Raw genomic sequence first — 20,373 nt, forward strand, 5'->3', positions numbered from 1 at the left:
CAAGTAATAATTCATTCTAGCATACATTTTTTTTGTCCTTTTTTTTGAGCAATGGAAAGAAAAGAAAAAGACAAAAGGAATAAAAAAAAAACCTGCCTGCATAGCAGCTTTGTGTCAGCATTGCCACTTTTTCTCATTAGATTTCACGTCATTCCACTTTTTTTTAAAATGTTTTTTTGAATTTTTGCAATACCATTAATTTTGCAATTTTTGCAGAATGTGTGGCGGGCCGGTCAACGTGTGGGGGGCCGCAATTGGCCCCCCAGCCGCACTTTGGACACCCCTGATACAGGTAAAACCAATAAATTTATATATAAAAACATTAGGCGCCGCGAAATATTACAACTAAAAAAGTTGTAATGATACTTTACTGATAACAGCGATTAACGTGGACCCCGACTTAAACAAGTTGAAAAACTTATTGGGGTGTTACCATTTAGTGGTCAATTGTACGGATTATGTACTGAACTGTGCAATCTACTAATAAAAAGTATCTATCAATCAATCAATCAATCAATCCATGCGTTACAAGCCATTCTAAATCAAATGTGGCCACTGTGTGCAAATGTGTCGCTCCCTGCTGGCAACAAGTGGTATAGCAGCCATCATCACCATGAATAAAAGTCAAAAGTTTTAAAATAACTTATTTTGGGCGCTGCAATTTGTCACTAACATGAACAAAAACACTGACAACAATGTTTTATTACTACTATACTAATACAATTGTTCCATAAACAAAAAAAAACATTCAAAATCCAAACTAGTAATCCATGCCAGTGCGTCTGAGTCCAAATGTGTCGCTCCCTGCTGGCGACCAGTGGTATAGCAGCCATCAACACCATGAATAAAAGTCAAAAGTTTTAAAATAACTTATTTTGTGCGCTGCAATTTGTTACTAAGATGAACAAAAACACTGACAACAATGTTTTATTACTACTATACTAATACAAGTGTTCCATAAACAAACAAACCATTCAAAATCAAAACTAGTAATCCATGCCAGTGCGTCTGAGTCCAAATGTGTCGCTCCCTGCTGGCAAAAAAGTGGTATAACAGCCATCAATAACATGAGTAACAGTCAAGTTTTAAAAATAACTTAAAAATGTAACAAAGACCACTAAAAAGACTGAAAAAACGTTTTATTAATACCGTGCTAAAAAAAAAAGTTCCATAAGACATACAAACCATTCTAAATAAAAACTGGTAATCTCTGCGAGCAAGATAAAATATTGTTATTGTCGTGTCATGTTTTCCCTCTACAAAAATTTGTTCTTTGTTGTCTACCAGACAAAAGACACATGGCAAAGGAAATATTACAGGTAAAAGCTCGGTAGTTCTACTGTTATCCGGTACCAGATTTATTTCAATCCTTTTTTTTTTTTTTGTTTACTAAATTGCAATTTTATTTTTTATTTTTTTAATAAATGTTTTTATTGAATCTGACAGGTATTACAATGTACAATAAAACAGTAAACACATTTCCCCCTTTTTTTTCCCCACACACTTCCAAGAACAGCAACCCAACACATACCCCCCACACACATGAACCCCCCTCCCCCCCCAGGTCCTACATAAATTAAAGGTACAGTCACAAATGGAAAATAATTAGTGCATCACTTTCTTCTCAACATAGGCAGATAGTAAATATACACCCGGAATAAATATAAATAATAAGAAAGAAAAGATAGAACTGTGGACCAGCTCTATACTCTCGGCAGGGTTCTTGAGGGTGCATGGGAGTTTGCCCAACCAGTCTACATGTGCTTCGTGGACTTGGAGAAGGCATTCGACCGTGTCCCTCGGGAAGTCCTGTGGGGAGTGCTCAGAGAGTATGGGGTATCGGACTGTCTTATTGTGGCGGTCCGTTCCCTGTATGATCAGTGCCAGACCTTGGTCCGCATTGCCGGCAGTAAGTCGAACACATTTCCAGTGAGGGTTGGACTCCGCCAAGGCTGTCCTTTGTCACCGATTCTGTTCATAACTTTTATGGACAGAATTTCTAGGCGCAGTCAAGGCGTTGAGGGGTTCCGGTTTGGTGACCGCAGGATTAGGTCTCTGCTTTTTGCAGATGATGTGGTCCTGATGGCTTCATCTGGCCGGGATCTTCAGCTCTCACTGGATCGGTTCGCGGCCGGAATGAGAATCAGCACCTCCAAAGTCCATGGTTCTCTCCCGGAAAAGGGTGGAGTGCCATCTCCGGGTTGGGGAGGAGACCCTGCCCCAAGTGGAGGAGGTCAAGTACCTAGGAGTCTTGTTCACGAGTGAGGGAAGAGTGGATGGTGAGATCGACAGGCGGATCGGTGCGGCGTCTTCAGTAATGCGGACGTTGTATCGATCCGTCGTGGTGAAGAAGGAGCTGAGCCGGAAGGCAAAGCTCTCAATTTACCGGTCGATCTACGTTCCCATCCTCACCTATGGTCATGAGCTTTGGGTCATGACCGAAAGGATAAGATCACGGGTACAAGCGGCCCAAATGAGTTTCCTCCGCCGGATAGGGTGAGAAGCTCTTCCATCCGGGAGGAACTCAACGTAAAGCCGCTGCTCCTCCACATGGAGAGGAGCCAGATGAGGTGGTTCGGGCATCTGGTCAGGATGCCACCCGAACGCCTCCCTAGGGAGGTGTTTAGGGCACATCCAACCGGTAGGAGGCCACGGGGAAGACCCAGGACACATTGGGAAGACTATGTCTCCCGGCTGGCCTGGGAACGCCTCGGGATCCCCCGGGAAGAGCTAGACGAAGTGGCTGGGGAGAGGGAAGTCTGGGTTTCCCTGCTTAGGCTGTTGCCCCCGCGACCCGACCTCGGATAAGCGGAAGATGATGGATGGATGGATGGAAGAAAGAAAAGAAAAAAAGAAGCTGGTTTATGAAAGGTGAACTTATCACGTGTCCTGTAACGTCTTTAATTTAGCTATGTAGTCAACCAACTATGTAGTCAACCACACAGCCCCAAACAGAATAAAACCTCCCAGGTGTCCCCCTTAGATTGAACTTTATTTTCCCCCAGATCTAAATACATCATGAGGTCTTTAAGCCATAAGGAGGCTTTGGGGCAAAAAGGTGACTTCCACTCCAGCAAAATTCTCCTACGTGCTAATAAGGATGCAAAGGCGATACTAGCCTTAAATGTTCTCCTTTATTTGGGGATCTGATACCATTTAGCCATTTCTGCACATGGTGTCAGATTTAAATCCAAAAAGTTAGCAAGGTGTTTGAAAATAGTTGTCCAATAATCCAGCAAATGGGGACAAGACCAAAACACGTGCGTCATGTTAGCAGGTGACATGTGACATCTGTTACAAGTATCCCAGATATTGGGGTACATTTTGGAGGGTTTGGAATTAGTGAAATAAATACGGTGGACAACCTTAAATTGTATTAAATTAAGCCTTGAACAGGATGTACTGTTGTTCATTCGGGTTAAGGCAGAATCCCAGTCTTTATCATTTATAGATCTGCCAAGCTCTTCATCCCAATTCCCTCTGATTTTGTAGATTTTGGAAATTAGGCCTTTCTGATTGGTGGGAATATCTCAAATTGAATCAATTAGCGAGTTTGGTGGGGTATTAGGGAAAGATTTAACAAAATTTCGAACCTGAAAGTATCGAATACTCAATACTTCAATACTTTTCTGAAGAAAGGGGACCACAAAAAATTTAATTATTGCCTTTATTTGGACAAAAAATGTTAGTGTAGATGAAACATATGTTTATTATTGTCATTTAGTCCTTCAATAAAATGTTGAACATACTAGACAACTTGTCTTTTAGTAGTAAGTAAACAAACAAAGACTCCTAATTAGTCTGTAGTAACATATTGTGTCATTTATACACCTATTATTTTCTACACATTATGAGGGACAAACTGTAAAAATAGATTATTAATCTACTTGTTCATTTACTGTTAATATCTGCTTATTTTCTGTTGTAACATGTTCTATCTACACTTCTGTTCAAATGTAATAATCACTTATTCTTCTCTTCTTTGATACTTGACATTAGTTTTGGATGATACCACACATTTAGGTATGGATGCGATACCAAGTAGTTACAGTTTCATACAATAAAATATAATACCTCATAAGACCTAACCTCGATCCTGACCTCATGGTAAACTACCGTCTCACCTTCTCTTTATTTCGAAAATCCTCGAAAAAATTGTTGCAGAGCAGCTAAATGAACACTTAGCGTTTAACAATCTATGTGAAACCTTTCAATCCGGTTTCAGGGCAAATCACTCGACTGAGACAGCCCTCGCAAAATTGACTAATGATCTATTGCTAACGATGGACTCTGATGCGTCATCTATGTTGCTGCTCCTCGATCTTAGCGCTGCTTTCGATACCGTCGATCATAATATTTTATTAGAACGTATCAAAACACGAATTGGTATGTCAGACTCAGCCCTGTCTTGGTTTAACTCTTATCTTACTGATAGGATGCAGTGTGTCTCCCATAACAGTGTGACCTCGGACTATGTTAAGGTAACGTGTGGAGTTCCCCAGGGTTCGGTCCTTGGCCCTGTACTCTTCAGCATCTACATGCTGCCGCTAGGTGACGTCATACGCAAATACGGTGTTAGCTTTCACTGTTATGCTGATGACACCCAACTCTACATGCCCCTAAAGCTGACCAACACGCCGGATTGTAGTCAGCTGGAGGCGTGTCTTAATGAAATTAAACAATGGATGTCCGCTAACTTTTTGCAACTTAATGCCAAAAAAACGGAAATGCTGATTATCGGTCCTGCTAGACACCGACCTCTATTTAATAATACAACTTTAACATCCATCCATTTTCTACCGCTTATTCCCTTTTTTGGAGTCGCGGGGGGTGCTGGCGCCTATCTCAGCTACAATCGGGCGGAAGGCGGGGTACACCCTGGACAAGTCGCCACCTCATCGCAGGGCCAACACAGATAGACAGACAACATTCACACTCACATTCACACACTAGGGCCAATGTTGATTGGCAACTTTAACATTTGACAACCAAATAATAAAACAAGGTGACTCTGTAAAAAATCTGGGTATTATCTTCGACCCAACTCTCTCCTTTGAGGCACACATTAAAAGCGTTACTAAAACGGCCTTCTTTCATCTCCGTAATATCGCTAAAATTCGCTCCATTTTGTCCACTAAAGACGCCGAGATCATTATCCATGCGTTTGTTACGTCTCGTCTCGATTACTGCAACGTATTATTTTCGGGTCTCCCCATGTCTAGCATTAAAAGATTACAGTTGGTACAAAATGCGGCTGCTAGACTTTTGACAAGAACAAGAAAGTTTGATCATATTACGCCTGTACTGTATATACCTTTATATACATATATACATACATATATACCTATGCTGTATATACCTTTATATACATATATACATACATATATACCTATACTGGCTCACCTGCACTGGCTTCCTGTGCACTTAAGATGTGACTTTAAGGTTTTACTACTTACGTATAAAATACTACACGGTCTAGCTCCAGCCTATCTTGCCGATTGTATTGTACCATATGTCCCGGCAAGAAATCTGCGTTCAAAAGACTCCGGCTTATTAGTGATTCCCAAAGCCAAAAAAAAGTCTGCGGGCTATAGAGCGTTTTCCGTTCGGGCTCCAGTACTCTGGAATGCCCTCCCGGTAACAGTTCGAGATGCTACCTCAGTAGAAGCATTTAAGTCTCACCTTAAAACTCATCTGTATACTCTAGCCTTTAAATAGACTCCCTTTTTAGACCAGTTGATCTGCCGCTTCTTTTCTTTCTCCTATGTCCCCCCCTCCCTTGTGGAGGGGGTCTGGTCCGATGACCATGGATGAAGTACTGGCTGTCCAGAGTCGAGACCCAGGATGGACCGCTCGTCGGGACCCAGGATAGACCGCTCGCCTGTATCGGTTGGGGACGTCTCTACGCTGCTGATCCCCTTGAGATGGTTTCCTGTGGACGGGACTCTCGCTGCTATCTTGGATCCGCTTTGAACTGAACTCTCGCGGCTGTGTTGGAACCACTATGGATTGAACTTTCACAGTATCATGTTAGACCCGCTCGACATCCATTGCTTTCGGTCCCCTAGAGAGGGGGGGTTGCCCACATCTGAGGTCCTCTCCAAGGTTTCTCATAGTCAGCATTGTCACTGGCGTCCCACTGGATGTGAATTCTCTCTGCCCACTGGGTGTGAGTTTTCCTTGCCCTTTTGTGGGTTCTTCCGAGGATGTTGTAGTCGTAATGATTTGTGCAGTCCTTTGAGACATTTGTGATTTGGGGCTATATAAATAAACATTGATTGATTGATTGATAAACCAATACTGATGAAGAAATATTGATGTAAAGGGTAGGTGTCGCGCTGTTTTCTGTTTTAACATGTTCTACCTACACTTCTGCTAAAATGTAATAATCACTTATTCTTCTCTTCTTTGATACTTGACATTAGTTTTGGATGATACCACACATTTAGGTATCGATCTGATACAGAGTAGTTACAGGATCATACATTGGTCATATTCAAAGTCCTCATGTGTCCGGGGACGTATTTACTGACTTTATAAACATAATATGAATAATAAAAAAAAACGAAAGAAGAGGTTGTGATGCCAAAAAATATCAATGTAATCATAGAAATATCAACTCGGTACGCTCCTGTACTTGGTATCATTACAGTGGATGTCAGCTGTAGATCCACCCATGGCATTTGTTTACATTTTAGCGGCGGTATAGTACCGAATATGATTCATTCCTATCGCGGTACTATACCAGTACCGGTATACTGTACAAGCCTAGTGTATAGGCATTATAGGATTGGGTGGTTTCTCATGTTGTTGCCATTGATTGGATGTTATGGGTGGCGGGACAGAGAGAGGACCATGGGGTCAGAGTGGTCATCACAAAGAGGAGCGACTTGCTGAGGTCATAAAGCGGACTGGCATCGTTCCTCAAAGCGCTTCTTTGTCATAGGGGGACATTGACGCGGTCCCACCTTGGCCTGTTTGGTACAGTCACGCTTCACATGTCCGTCGGGACTTGACGCACAACAATGGATCCTGTCAACCAGGAGGCGGTCCGTCAAATTGTGACCAAACATTTCGACAAAATCTCCTCGGCGCAGTGGTGCCTGCTGGCCGCCGGCGACTTTGACTCGGAAACGGGGGCGATCTTGGCGGACATGTGCACGGAGATCGCTCAGAAACTGTCAGCCGACACCCTGAAAGCGGTCCTGCCCATGTTCCAGCAGCACATGTTGGACATCAAGACCCCGGTGGTGCAAGGCACCATGAACAGTGCTTTCGCTTCGGCGCTCAGCATTCCCGAGCAGCATTGCGAGTACGCCAACAAGCTGGACTCGCTACTAGCGGACGAGGTCTCGCAGAGGGTAAACCGCACCTTGGCGTTGGCCACCGACACGGATGATGAGCCGCTGCTACCGGTTATCTACGTCCCGGGAACGTTTACCAAGCTGGAGATTCTGTACAAGATGGTACGACTCTCTTGCGGCGCTCTGTGGTCCTATCTGGGCCGCGTGGATTCCACCACACGGTGTCTAGGACCATGTTGGCGTCAACAATCAGGCAAGACCGAGGAGCGTCAGAGTCCTAAGTCATCGTCGAGAGCAAAATCGAATATTAGCGTAGGACAGACGACGGAGGCGGTGACCGAGATCCTCCGCAAATGGTCGGAACCCCTGGACTCGGAATCCACATGTTCCCTACCCAAAACCTCTCCAGATATTCACGGCACGGCGTCCAACATCGTGTCGACAATAGTGAGTGATCTTCACTACGCCACAAAGCCGGACAGGAAGAAAAGCATTTTGTCCAGTCCTCATTTTGACCTGAGGCTTATCCAGAAGACTCTGACTAACTTCTTCTGCTCCAGACCCACACCAACGCCCTGCCAGGAGGTCGCTCGGAGAAGTAGCTTTGTTGAGTTTTCCAAAAACCGATTTGAAAAACTCATGACGGACGTGGTGACCCCGGATGTGCGGAAAAACTCCAATTTCTTGGTGGGGATTCGGTGTCCCTCGGCTTGCCGTAGGGATCCTGAGGGGTCCTCATCCGCCTCCAACCTGGACACTCCTGGCAGTCCTCCTCCTCTGAACTTTGAGGGGATTCAGGACGAGATAGAAGATTTGTACAAGAAGTTTCCAATGGAAGGACCCAAAATCAGCAAGACCATGGAGAACCTCCGTGATGACATCACCAGGTTTTCTAAGGGGCTGAGTAATAAAATCTATGATTACGTTAAAGACAACCAGGACAGTTTAATCGCAGAGCTCTCACACAAACGCAGGAAGCAGCAAGTGGAGCATTCCGAGGTCCTTAAGGATATTGTGGAGGACTCTGTGGGTAAGTTCTTGCAGCAGGTTCTCCTCTGGATGGAGATGGAGCCCAGGAAGAGGAAAGCCAGCACTGATGAGGTGTGCGGTGCGTTAAAAGACATAGACTCTCTCATCACTGGCATCGTGACCCCGGAACAGGAAATGCTCTGCTTGAAGGAGGCTTTGGACTCCGAGTCGGAGACAGGGGACACCATGCCGATAGCGGGCAAAACGCCGTTTCGAGACCCCATTATCACCAAGTCTTTGCTGAAGGAGCTGACCAGAAACTTTGTCAGCATGCTGATCCTCACACTGGTCGAAGGTTTCCCAAAGAAAGTCCGCAAGTCGCTGATGCCCGACGACGTGCTGCGGATCATCCGGCGACTCTCGGACAAAGTGCTGGAGATCAACTTGGAGTCTCTGGCGGACGAGGACATGGTCAGCTACAGCAACTTCATCCAGGCGGTGGTCAAATATCTGTGCAGACAGTTCCGCTCCCAGGACATGTTGCTAGAAGCGTTATTGTCGGACGGACCGTCCTTTGATGATGCCGTGGTGACGCACCTGACCAACACGCGGAACAGCTGCCATGACCATCCCCAGCAGAGCCTAATCAGCAGGTTCTTCTTAGCCTTGGGTAAAGCTTTAATGAAACCTTTCACACTTTTCAATCTAGACAACTAGACCTTGTTAGAAGCACTTAAAAATCTCTTTTACTCGTGGAAGGACTTTGTTAGGATCGCTTAAGGACCTCCTTAACTTGTGGAAGGACCTTGTTAGGAGCACTTAAGGACCTCTTTAACTTGTGGAAGGACCTTATTAGGAACGCTTAAGGACCTCTTTAACTTGTAGAGGGACCATGTTAAGACCACTTAAGGACCTCTTTAACTTGTGGAGGGACCTTTTTAGGACCACTTAAGGAACTTGTGGAAGGACCATGTTAAGACCGCTTAAGGACCTCTTTAACTTGTGGAGGGACCTTGTTTGGACCGCTTAAGGACCTCTTTAACTTGTGGAGGGACCTTTTTAGGACCTCTTTAACTTGTGGAGGGGACCTTGTTAGGAGCACTTAAGGACCTATTTTACTTGTGGGGGGACCTTGATAGGACCACTTAAGGACCTCTTTAACTTGTGGAAGGACCTTGTTGGGAGCACTTAAGGACCTCTTTAACTTGTGAAAGGACCTTATTAGGACCGCTTAAGGACCTCTTTAACTTGTAGAGGGACCATGTTAAGACCACTTAAGGACCTCTTTAACTTGTGGAGGGACCTTTTTAGGACCTCTTTAACTTGTGGAGGGGACCTTGTTAGGAGCACTTAAGGACCTCTTTAACTTGTGGAGGGACCTTTTTAGGACCACTTAAGGAACTTGTGGAAGGACCATGTTAGGACTGCTTAAGGACCTCTTTAACTTGTGGAGGGACCTTGTTTGGACCGCTTAAGGACCTCTTGAACTTGTGGAGGGACCTTTTTAGGACCTCTTTAACTTGTGGAGGGACCTTGATATGACCACTTAAGGACCTCTTTAACTTGTGGAGGGACCTTTTTAGGACCACTTAAGAAACTTGTGGAAGGACCCTGTTAGGACCGCTTCAGGACCTCTTTAACTTGTGGAGGGAGCTTGTTTGGACCGCTTAAGGACCTCTTTAACTTGTGGAGGGACCTTTTTAGGACCTCTTTAACTTGTGGAGGGGACCTTGTTAGGAGCACTTAAGGACCTCTTTTACTTACAGGACCACTTAAGGACCTCCTTAACTTGTGGAAGGACCTTGTTAGGACCGCTTAAGGACATCTTTAACCTGCGGAGGGACCTTGTTAAGACCACTTAAGGACCTTTTTAACTTGTAGAGGGACCTTTTTAGGACCTCTTTAACTTGTGGAGGGACCTTGATAGGACCACTTAAGGACCTCTTTAACTTGTGGAGGAACCTTGTTAGGAGCACTTAAGGACCTCTTTAACTTGTGGAGGGACCTTTTTAGGACCACTTAAGGAACTTGTGGAAGGACCATGTTAGGACCGCTTAAGGACCTCTTTAACTTGTGGAGGGACCTTGTTTGGACCGCTTAAGGACCTCTTGAACTTGTGGAGGGACCTTTTTAGGACCTCTTTAACTTGTGGAGGGACCTTGATAGGACCACTTAAGGACCTCTTTAACTTGTGGAGGGACCTTTTTAGGACCACTTAAGAAACTTGTGGAAGGACCATGTTAGGACCGCTTAAGGACCTCTTTAACTTGTGGAGGGAGCTTGTTTGGACCGCTTAAGGACCTCTTTAACTTGTGGAGGGACCTTTTTAGGACCTCTTTAACTTGTGGAGGGGACCTTGTTAGGAGCACTTAAGGACCTCTTTTACTTACAGGACCACTTAAGGACCTCCTTAACTTGTGGAAGGACCTTGTTAGGACCGCTTAAGGACCTCTTTAACCTGCGGAGGGACCTTGTTAAGACCACTTAAGGACCTCTTTAACTTGTGGAAGGACCTTGTTAGGAGCACTTAAGGACCTCTTTAAATTGTGGAGGGGACCTAGTCAGGACCATCTAAGGACCTCTTTTGGACCAGGATTTTTGTAGAATTTTTTTCACGTCACCAGACTATTTGAAGTCTTTTTTGGCTTCTTTATGCAACATGTAAAGTTGCTTCTGTAATTTTACAGTATATGAAAATGTCATTTATTTTTCACCAAGACATTGAAGTTATTTTAGTTTTTGACTAATGCAAAATTAAAAGGATTGTTGATCGCTGAGAACAGTCCTTATCATCACGATCACCACAACAGTTGGATAAAGCCGAGTCTTCAATGGAATGCTTATAAAGATGTACCCAAACACTTTTGGCCTCTCATCTGATTTTTTGGCTCAGGTCCGATCCAGTTTCGAGTCCCGATGTGATAACTTGACAATAAGTTAGAGCACTGAAAATATTTTATAGCAAGTATCGAATTTTTATGAAGCTTATCTTATTTAATGTAAAATTCCCCAAAAGACTATTAGATCCCTACAATTCTAAGACAAGTCAGCTGCACATTACACAAGTTTTAAAGTCACAGCATTGGCTCCCGGCCCGCCTCACGGTCCATTTGAAAGTTCTATTATAAGCTTTTAAATGTCTTAATATCTGACCTGCTTTTAACCCTGGCGGACCCTGAGATCCTCTTTACCAAATTCCAGAACAAAGACCCACAATGAGGTGCAAGTTAGACCAGCTGTGGAACCTGCCAGAGAGCCTCAGGACTGCAGAGAGCGTTGACTTTCTGAAAGAAAAGGCTAAAGACAAACCTTGTTAATCACTGATCATCTTAAAATCTTACATTTTGTTTATTGTGTCTTAATTATTAACATGACTACTATTATTCTCTCAATAGTTTGTTTTCATTAACGTATTACTACATGATTCACTTTTATATTTCTACATATATGTTATCATTTTTAATACTGTTTGGTAGATGGCGTTAATTTGTGTTATTCTATAGCAGGGGTGGCCACACATTTTCTGCAGGCCAGATACTTTCCGATGTACCAAGTGGAGCACACGGGAGCACAGCTGCTGCTTCAAAACAGATAAGGAACTGGCCAAAACAGCTCTGTGAGCCGACCAACAAGGAGCCCTTAAGGCAAAACAAAGAGTTTACTAACGGTACATTGGCTCACATATGTAATCAATCATTCAAGTGTGGATACTTCCCAGATGATATGAAGATAGCAAAGGTTATTCCTGTTTTTAAAAACGGAAATAAGCATCTTATGGAAAATTATAGACCGATTTCAATACTCACTCAATTTTCTAAAATTTTAGAAAAGCTTTTTACAAAACAGTTCAATAATTTTCTGGAAAAAAAACACCTTGCTTAAGCAGCAGCAGTATGGTTTTAGGGAAAATCGAAGAACTACGTATGCAGTAATGCATATGCTAGAGGAGGTTAGTACTGCTATGGATAATGATGAATTTACAATAGCCATCTATATTGATTTAAAAAAGGCCTTCGATACCATTGACCACAGACAGTTAATAAATAAGTTGGATAAGTACGGCATCCGAGGGCCAGCTCTGTCCTGGATCAAGAGCTATCTAGAAAATAGAAAACAATGTGTTCAGGCGGATAATACAATATCTGGCAGTTGAAAAATATCCCTTAAAAATAAGTCACATATTTTTTTACTTTCCACACACAATAATTGATTTTAATACATTATCAATTTTAGAGCAATGGTAGTTTAAAAAATATCATAAAAATAAGTCATAAATTTATATATTTTTAACTTTCCACACTTATAACTTTTTATCATTTCTAAAATATTTTTATTCATGTTTTAAGCCCTATTTTGTCAAACAAAACTTGTTTTTATGTTGCAAACACACAACATATGTTATATCCCCCAACAATATTTGCAAGTGTAATATTTAATGTGAAGTAAATATGTCAATAATTCATAACATTGATTTTAATCCATTTTTAATATTTGAGCAATGGCAGTTGAAAAATATCCCATAAAAATAAGTCACATATTTTTTAACTTTCCACACACAATAATTGATTTGAATACATTATCAATTTTAGAGCAATGGTAGTTTAAAGAAATATCATAAAAATAAGTCATAAATTTATATATTTTTAACTTTCCACACTTATAACTTTTTATCATTTCTAAAATATTTTTATTTATGTTTCAAGCCCTTTTTTGTCAAAGAAAACGTGTTTTTATGTTGCAAACCCACAAAATATGTTATATCCCCCCCAACAATATTTGAAAGTGTAATATTTAATGTGAAGTAAAAATGTCTATAATTCATAACATTGATTTTAATCGATTATTAATTTTTAAGCAATGGCAGTTGAAAATAATCCAATAAAAAAAAGTCTTGTATTTTTTAACTTTCCACTCTTAAGTCTTGAGATCAACTTCAGGTCTGAATAGTTTCATGCACTTTTTGTCGAAGAAAACGTGTTTTCTTTTATGTGGGAAACATAAAAAAATGCAACATTTTCCACAAAATTTTTTAAAGTAACTTTCATTTTGGGCCCTGCGATGAGGTGGCGACTTGTCCAGGGTGTACCCCGCCTTCCGCCCGATTGTAGCTGAGATAGGCGCCAGCGCCCCCCGCGACCCCACAAGGGAATAAGCGGTAGAAAATGGATGGATGGATGGATGGATTTAAAAATATAGTTTGTGGAATTCCTCAGAGTTCTATAATTGGTCCTAAGTTATTTACAATTTTCATTAATGATTTTTGTGATGCATCAAGTTTCTTAACATTTTTTTTATGTTTGCTGATGATACAACTATCCTTTGTGCTGGAAAATCTTTTAATGAACTTTTGGTAAAAAATAGAACAAGAAATGACAGTGCTTAAGAACTGGTTTGATATGAATAAATTATCACTTAATATTGCTAAAACTAAATTTATGATATTTGGTACCAAAACTGAGGTATCTAAGGAAGTAAATATTAAAATAAATGGAGATAAAATTGAGCGTGTCTTTGATACTAAGTTTTTGGGAGTTATAATTGATTATAAATTATCATGGAGACAACATGTAAATTATATAAAAACAATCTCAAAAACACCCGGTGTTTTGTATAAAACTAAAGAATTACTTAATTATAATTCTTTGTTAACAATTTATTATACTTTGATACTTCCATACATGACATACTGTGTAGAACTCTGGGGAACCACTTTTAAAACCATAACTACTTACGTATAAAATACTACACGGTCTAGCTTCAGCCTATCTTGCCGATTGTATTGTACCGTATGTCCCGGCAAGAAATCTGCGTTCAAAAGACTCCGGCTTATTAGTGATTCCTAGAGCCCAAAAAAAGTCTGCGGGCTATAGAGCGTTTTCCGTTCGGGCCCTCCCGGTAACAGTTCGAGATGCTACCTCAGTAGAAGCATTTAAGTCTCATCTTAAAACTCATCTGTATACTCTAGCCTTTAAATAGACCTCCTTTTTAGACCAGTTGATCTGCCGCTTCTTTTCTTTCTCCTATGCCCCCCCCTCCCTTGTGGAGGGGGTCCGGTCCGATGACCATGGATGAAGTACTGACTGTCCAGAGTCGAGACCCAGGATGGACCGCTCGCATGTATCGGTTGGGGACATCTCTACGCTGCTGATCCGCTTGAGATGGTTTCCTGTGGACGGGACTCTCGCTGCTGTCTTGGAGCCACTATGGATTGAACTTTCACAGTATCATGTTAGACCCGCTCGACATCCATTGCTTTCGGTCCCCTAGAGGGGGGGGGGTTGCCCACATCTGAGGTCCTCTCCAAGGTTTCTCATAGTCAGCATTGTCACTGGCGTCCCACTGGATGTGAATTCTCCCTGCCCACTGGGTGTGAGTTTTCCTTGCCCTTTTGTGGGTTCTTCCGAGGATGTTGTAGTCGTAATGATTTGTGCAGTCCTTTGAGACATTTGTGATTTGGGGCTATATAAATAAACATTGATTGCTAACTAATGATATTGTTTTGCTGCAAAAAAAAAGCTGTACGGCTAATAAACAAAGCAGGATATTATGACCACACCCATCCATTATTTGTTACATCAAAACTTATGAAATTTCAAGATATTGTTTATTATAAAATAACACAGATAATGTTCAAAGCAAAAATAAATACTCTTCCAGAAGGAATTCAAAAATACTTCTCTCTACAGACCAGCAAATACAATCTAAGAGATGAATCTAAGTTTATTTGACCAAAAGCAAGACTAGTGGTTAAACGTAGATGTTTATCTGTTCTCGGTGTTAATTTGTGGAATTCTGTTGGTAAAGAAATAAAAATGAGTGACTCAGTATTTAATTTCAAAAAGAACATGTCACAATGTATTTTAAAAAGTTATGTGGACTAGAAATGTATGTTTGTTTGGTTAAATGTTGTATTTAGAAGGTATGTATGTTTATCTATTTACAAAAAAGTGCATGTGTGTAGGTACATATTTTTGTATTATTTGTTGTGGGGCAGCCTGAATGTGGATGCTGAATGACTATATTTCTTTTTGTGTTGCAGAATTATTAGAAAAGGTAACTTAATTGAATGTAAAAAATTCATGTTGGGCATATAAGCTTTTTTGCTTCTGCCTGTTTCAGTCATGTTATTCATTTTTGAATCGTGATCCATGTTTGAATATGTTTTTGTTAGACTGAAAATAAACTGAACTGAACTGAACTGAACTGAACATAAGAAAAAAGCAAGGAAATCACATGACTACGGATTACAAAAGAACACTTAAAAATATCTCATTCTCACATATTACACTCGGTATCGATAGTGTCAACATCTGGATCAACCACCCCTTACTTCATTTTGTGGTCTTGTTCCACGTGTAGCATGCATATATATTCATTTTCCTCAAGTCCTCCAGTGATAACGTTACTTGGAATATACTCAAAACTGATTTTCCGCTATGGTGGTGAGGATTAGAGTCACGGCTTTGTGGAGAAACGACGCTTTCGTGGCAGCTGGCAAGGCTGGAATTGGTAATGGGATCTCCTGCATGTGCTTAATAAAGAATATGGAAGTGTAATTGGGTCTCCTGCATCCGTTTTGAAGGAATCTATCACCTGATTACAATCTTTGCCGCCGACAATCAGTACTTGTTAAGAAGCACGGTGGTGGCCTCACTTTTTGTACCTGTTTTCTTCTCCACGATCAAATATTGCTTTTGACGTCCATTCGCCTGCCTATTGGAATTTCGCCTTTTTTTTCTGAATGTAAAATCCTATTTATTGCCTCCGAAATGTGTTTTGTGTTCATATTTGTGGCTGTCAGATGAATTTACTTGATGTCTTCATTCAAATCAGTTTTTATCTGGACTTCCGTAGGCAGTTAGTAAAGTAATAAAGTACGATGCTGTGAACCTACATCCTGTGTTAAAGGGGAACATTATCACCAAACCTATGCAAGCGTCAATATATACCTTGATGTTGCAGAAAAAAGACCATCTATTTTTTTAACCGATTTCCGAACTCTAAATGGGTGAATTTTGGCAAATTAAACGCCTTGCTGTTTATCGGTCTTTTAGCGAGGACGTCAGAACGTGACGTCACCGAGGTAACACACCCGCCATTTTCATTTTCACATTACAAACACTGGGTCTCAGCGCTGTTATTTTCCGTTTTTTCGACTATTTTTTGGAACCTTGGAGACATCATGCCTGGTGGGTGTGTTGTCGGAGGGTGTAACAACACTAACAGGGAGGGATTCAAGTTGCACCACTGGCAAGAAATCTGCCGCCAGACCCCCATTGAATGTACCAAAGTGTCTTCACATTTGACCGGCGATGCTAAGACAGACATGGCACAGAGATGTATGGATAACCTGCAGATGCATTTGTAACCATTACGTCAACGAAATCACAAAGGTGAGTTTTGTTGATGTTGTTGACTTATGTGCTAATCAGACATATTTGGTCGCGGCATGACTGCCAGCTAATCGATGCTAACATGCTACGCTGATCGATGCTAACATGCTATTTACGCTAGCTGTATGTACATTTGAAACTAGATACCCACATTTAATGCGAAACAAACACTTACCAATCGACGGATTTAAGTTGCTCCAGTGTCACAAGATGCGAAAGTCCTGATCGTTTGGTCCGCACATTTTACCGGCGATGCTAATAAGGCAGCCATGCTATGGGCCACTTCATTAGGTACACCCATGCTATGGCCGAATAGCGTCAATAGCTATTCGCTCAATACCTGCAATTTTATTCTTCAATTTCGTTCACGCTATCTGCCGCCATACTCCGACCATCTGTTTCAATACATGCGTAATATGTTGAATCGCTTAAGCCACTGAAATCCGAGTCTGAATCCGAGCTAATGTCGCTATATCTTGCTGTGGTAACCGCCATGTTGTTTGTATTGGCAGCACTGTATGACGTCACAGGGAAATGGACAGTCGCATTGCAAATAGCGAAAATCAAGAACTTTAAAGCTTTTTTTAGGGATATTCCGGGAGGTGTAAAATTTTGAAAAAAACTTTGAAAAATAAAACGAGTCACTGGGAACTGATTTTAATTGTTTTTAACCCTTTTGAAATTGTGATAATGTTCCCCTTTAAAATAATTGTTTCTAAATGATCACAAAAAACTTTGTATTACATTGTGTTCCTGACAAGAAGACAAAAGGCTGTCTTTAAAACCTACCAACTCGTAAAACTCCACTGGGACTTCAAAGCGGACAGATGGCAGGATCTGTCCAACTTAGAGAGGAACTATTTTTGAAGTATTTTACGAACTCTCTTTGAACTATTTAATGGAACTCTCTTTGAACTATTTGACGAACTTTCTTCGAACTGTTCGGTAACCGAAGGCAACGCTGTTGACGATTTCAGAGTGAATTAGGAGCCTGTGACTGACAACTTGCTCCAGGTCCCTCTCCTCGTACGAGAAAAGCAATCACTGGTTTGTCTTCTATTCTCTGTTTCTGTGTCTTTATAATGTCTCATGGTATTTGACCCTGACATCCTGAGTGCCAAAATACATTACTGAGCTATTCCCAGGAACGATGGGAATATTTTTACTCGCTTCTTCTGTTCACTGCTCTTCAAAGTGACATCGCCAACTAGTGGACTGGAATGCACATGACCTATTTTAACTCTCTGATGTTGTATTGGTGATTAAATAAGACTTATTTGTATTGTGATTTTATTCCATAAAGTTATTACCAGTACAGACTGGTGTAAAGTGTGTGTGTGTTCAGCTCGGCAGGTAAGGTGCCAGTCGTGGGTCTTGTTTTAGTCTCTGATCCAGTGCACGGTACCTCTGAGCGACTGATCTCTTGTGCCTGCAAATACACTTTGTCAGTTCACTATCAAGCTGTGTGTGTGTGTGTGTGTGTGTGAGTGTGTGTGTGTGTGTGTGTGCGCACGTACATGCTGAGGCGTTCAGTGGCAATGTGTATTTGGAAGGTGTGCTCGGCGCAGAAGGCCTGGTACTCTTTCTCCTCCTGGTGGCTCATGTTCAGCTGGCTCTGTTGGTAGTACAGTTGCTTCTTCTCTAGCGCATGTGTTGCCTACACACACAAACACACACAAACACACAAACACACACACAAACACAAGCACACCGCGGTGGCCATTTCTTTAAGTACGAAACATTAGGTGATAATGATAAATATGAGGGACCAGGGACATTATTCAGAATGACCTTCTACATACACTACTGAAATGCTCTCACATAAACAACTGAAAAAATACTTTCTCGAAAACAGTACTGAAATCCTCTCATACACACTACTGACGTGTGTTTCTCTCATACACACTACTGAAATCCTCTCATACACACTACTGATGTGTGTTTCTCTCATACACACTACTGAAATCCTCTCATACACACTACTGATGTGTGTTTCTCTCATTCACACTACTGAAATCCTCTCATACACACTACTGATGTGTGTTTCTCTCATACACACTACTGAAATACTCTCTTACACACTACTGATGTGTGTTTCTCTCATACACACTACTGAAATACTCTCATGCACATTACTGACATGTGTTTATCTCATACACACTTATGAAATCCTCTTATACACATTACTGATGTGTGTTTCTCTCATACACACTACTGACGTGTGTTCCTCTCGTATACACTACTGAAATCCTCTCATGCACACTACTGACGTGTGTTCCTCTCGTATACACTACTGAAATCCTCTCATGCACACTACTGACATATGTTTCTCTCACACACAATACTGAAATCCTCTCATACACACTACTGACGTGTGTTCCTCTCGTATACACTACTGAAATCCTCTCATGCACACTACTGACATATGTTTCTCTCACACACAATACTGAAATCCTCTCATACACACTACTGACGTGTGTTCCTCTCGTATACACTACTGAAATCCTCTCATGCACACTACTGACATATGTTTCTCTCATACACAATACTGAAATCCTCTCATACACATTACTGACGTGTATTTCTCTCGTAAACACTACTGAAATCCTCTCATGGACACTACTAACATGTGTTTCTCTCATACAAACTACTGGAATCCTCTCATACACACTACTGACGTGTTTCTCTCGTAAACTACTGAAATCCTCTCATGCACACTACTAACATGTTTCTCTCATACACACTACTAAAATCCTCCCATACACACTACTGACGTGTGTTTTTCTCATACACACTACAGAAATCCTCTCATACACACTACTGACATGGGTTTCTCTCATACACACTACTGAAATCCTCGCATACACACTACTGACGTGTGTTTCTGTCCTACACGCTACAGAAATCCTCTCATACACACTACTGACATGGGTTTCTCTCATACACACTACTGAAATCCTCTCATACACACTACTGACGTGTGTTTCTGTCCTACGCGCTACTGAAATCCTCTCATACACACTACTGAAATCCTGTCACACACACACTACTGAAATCCTCCCATACACACTACTAAAATCCTCTCCCACACACTACTGAAATGTGTTTAGCTCATACACATTACTGAAATCCTCTCACACACAATACTGAAACTGAGACTGTTTTATTCAGGTGTATGAGAGAATAGTTTTTCAGTTCTTTGTGTGGAAGTGTTTCAGAGGTTTTTGATAGATGTTCAGTGTTTTGAATGAATGGAGTTGAGTAGTGTGCATGAGATGATATCAGGTGTGTCAGGCAATTTCAGTAGTGTGTATGAGAGGATTTCAGTTGTGTTTATGAGAGGATTTCAGTACTGCGTGAGAGGATTTTAGTCGTGTGTGTGTGAGGTCTTTCTGAATAATGTCCCCTCATAGATAATGGGTATGTGAGGTGAGTTCAGTAGTGTGTGTGAGAGGATTTCAGTAGTGCGTGAGAGGATTTCAGTCATGTGTGTGAGGTAATTCTGAATAATGTCCCCTCAGCACTCTTTCATCCATGATCCCGCACCCCTGGTGCAAGAAATGGATGACAAAGATGTCAGTACAGAGAAAGCAGAAGAAGCCAAGATAAAGGTCATGCATCCCAATCTTGGAGCTAGACCGGGAGGTTCAGATTTTCTGAGAAAACGACTTCAGAAAGGGCTAAAGTATTTTGATTCTGGCGATTAC

At 41.6% G+C, this 20,373-nt stretch overlaps 2 protein-coding genes across 2 annotated transcripts in view; one reads left to right on the forward strand and one right to left on the reverse strand.

Moving 5' to 3' along the window:
• Nucleotides 1-14,358: 14,358 nt before the first annotated feature.
• The window catches only part of LOC133554151 (dynein regulatory complex subunit 7-like), a 32,989-nt gene continuing 26,974 nt past the window's right edge, over nt 14,359-20,373 (reverse strand). Inside the window, exons 18-19 of the mRNA XM_061902586.1 lie at nt 18,184-18,323; nt 14,359-18,095 (exon numbers count right to left, since the gene is read on the reverse strand). Coding sequence (XP_061758570.1) covers nt 18,008-18,095; nt 18,184-18,323 — 228 coding nt within the window. The 3' untranslated portion in view covers nt 14,359-18,007. The remainder of the gene's footprint in view (nt 18,096-18,183; nt 18,324-20,373) is intronic.
• Nucleotides 20,193-20,373, forward strand: part of LOC133554153 (cAMP-regulated phosphoprotein 19-like) — a 411-nt gene continuing 230 nt past the window's right edge. The window contains exon 1 of the mRNA XM_061902587.1: nt 20,193-20,373. This exon is cut by the window's right edge and continues 230 nt beyond it. Coding sequence (XP_061758571.1) covers nt 20,227-20,373 — 147 coding nt within the window. The 5' untranslated portion in view covers nt 20,193-20,226.

Source organism: Nerophis ophidion, linkage group LG06 (assembly GCF_033978795.1).
Source record: "Nerophis ophidion isolate RoL-2023_Sa linkage group LG06, RoL_Noph_v1.0, whole genome shotgun sequence".
NCBI lineage: Eukaryota > Metazoa > Chordata > Actinopteri > Syngnathiformes > Syngnathidae > Nerophis > Nerophis ophidion.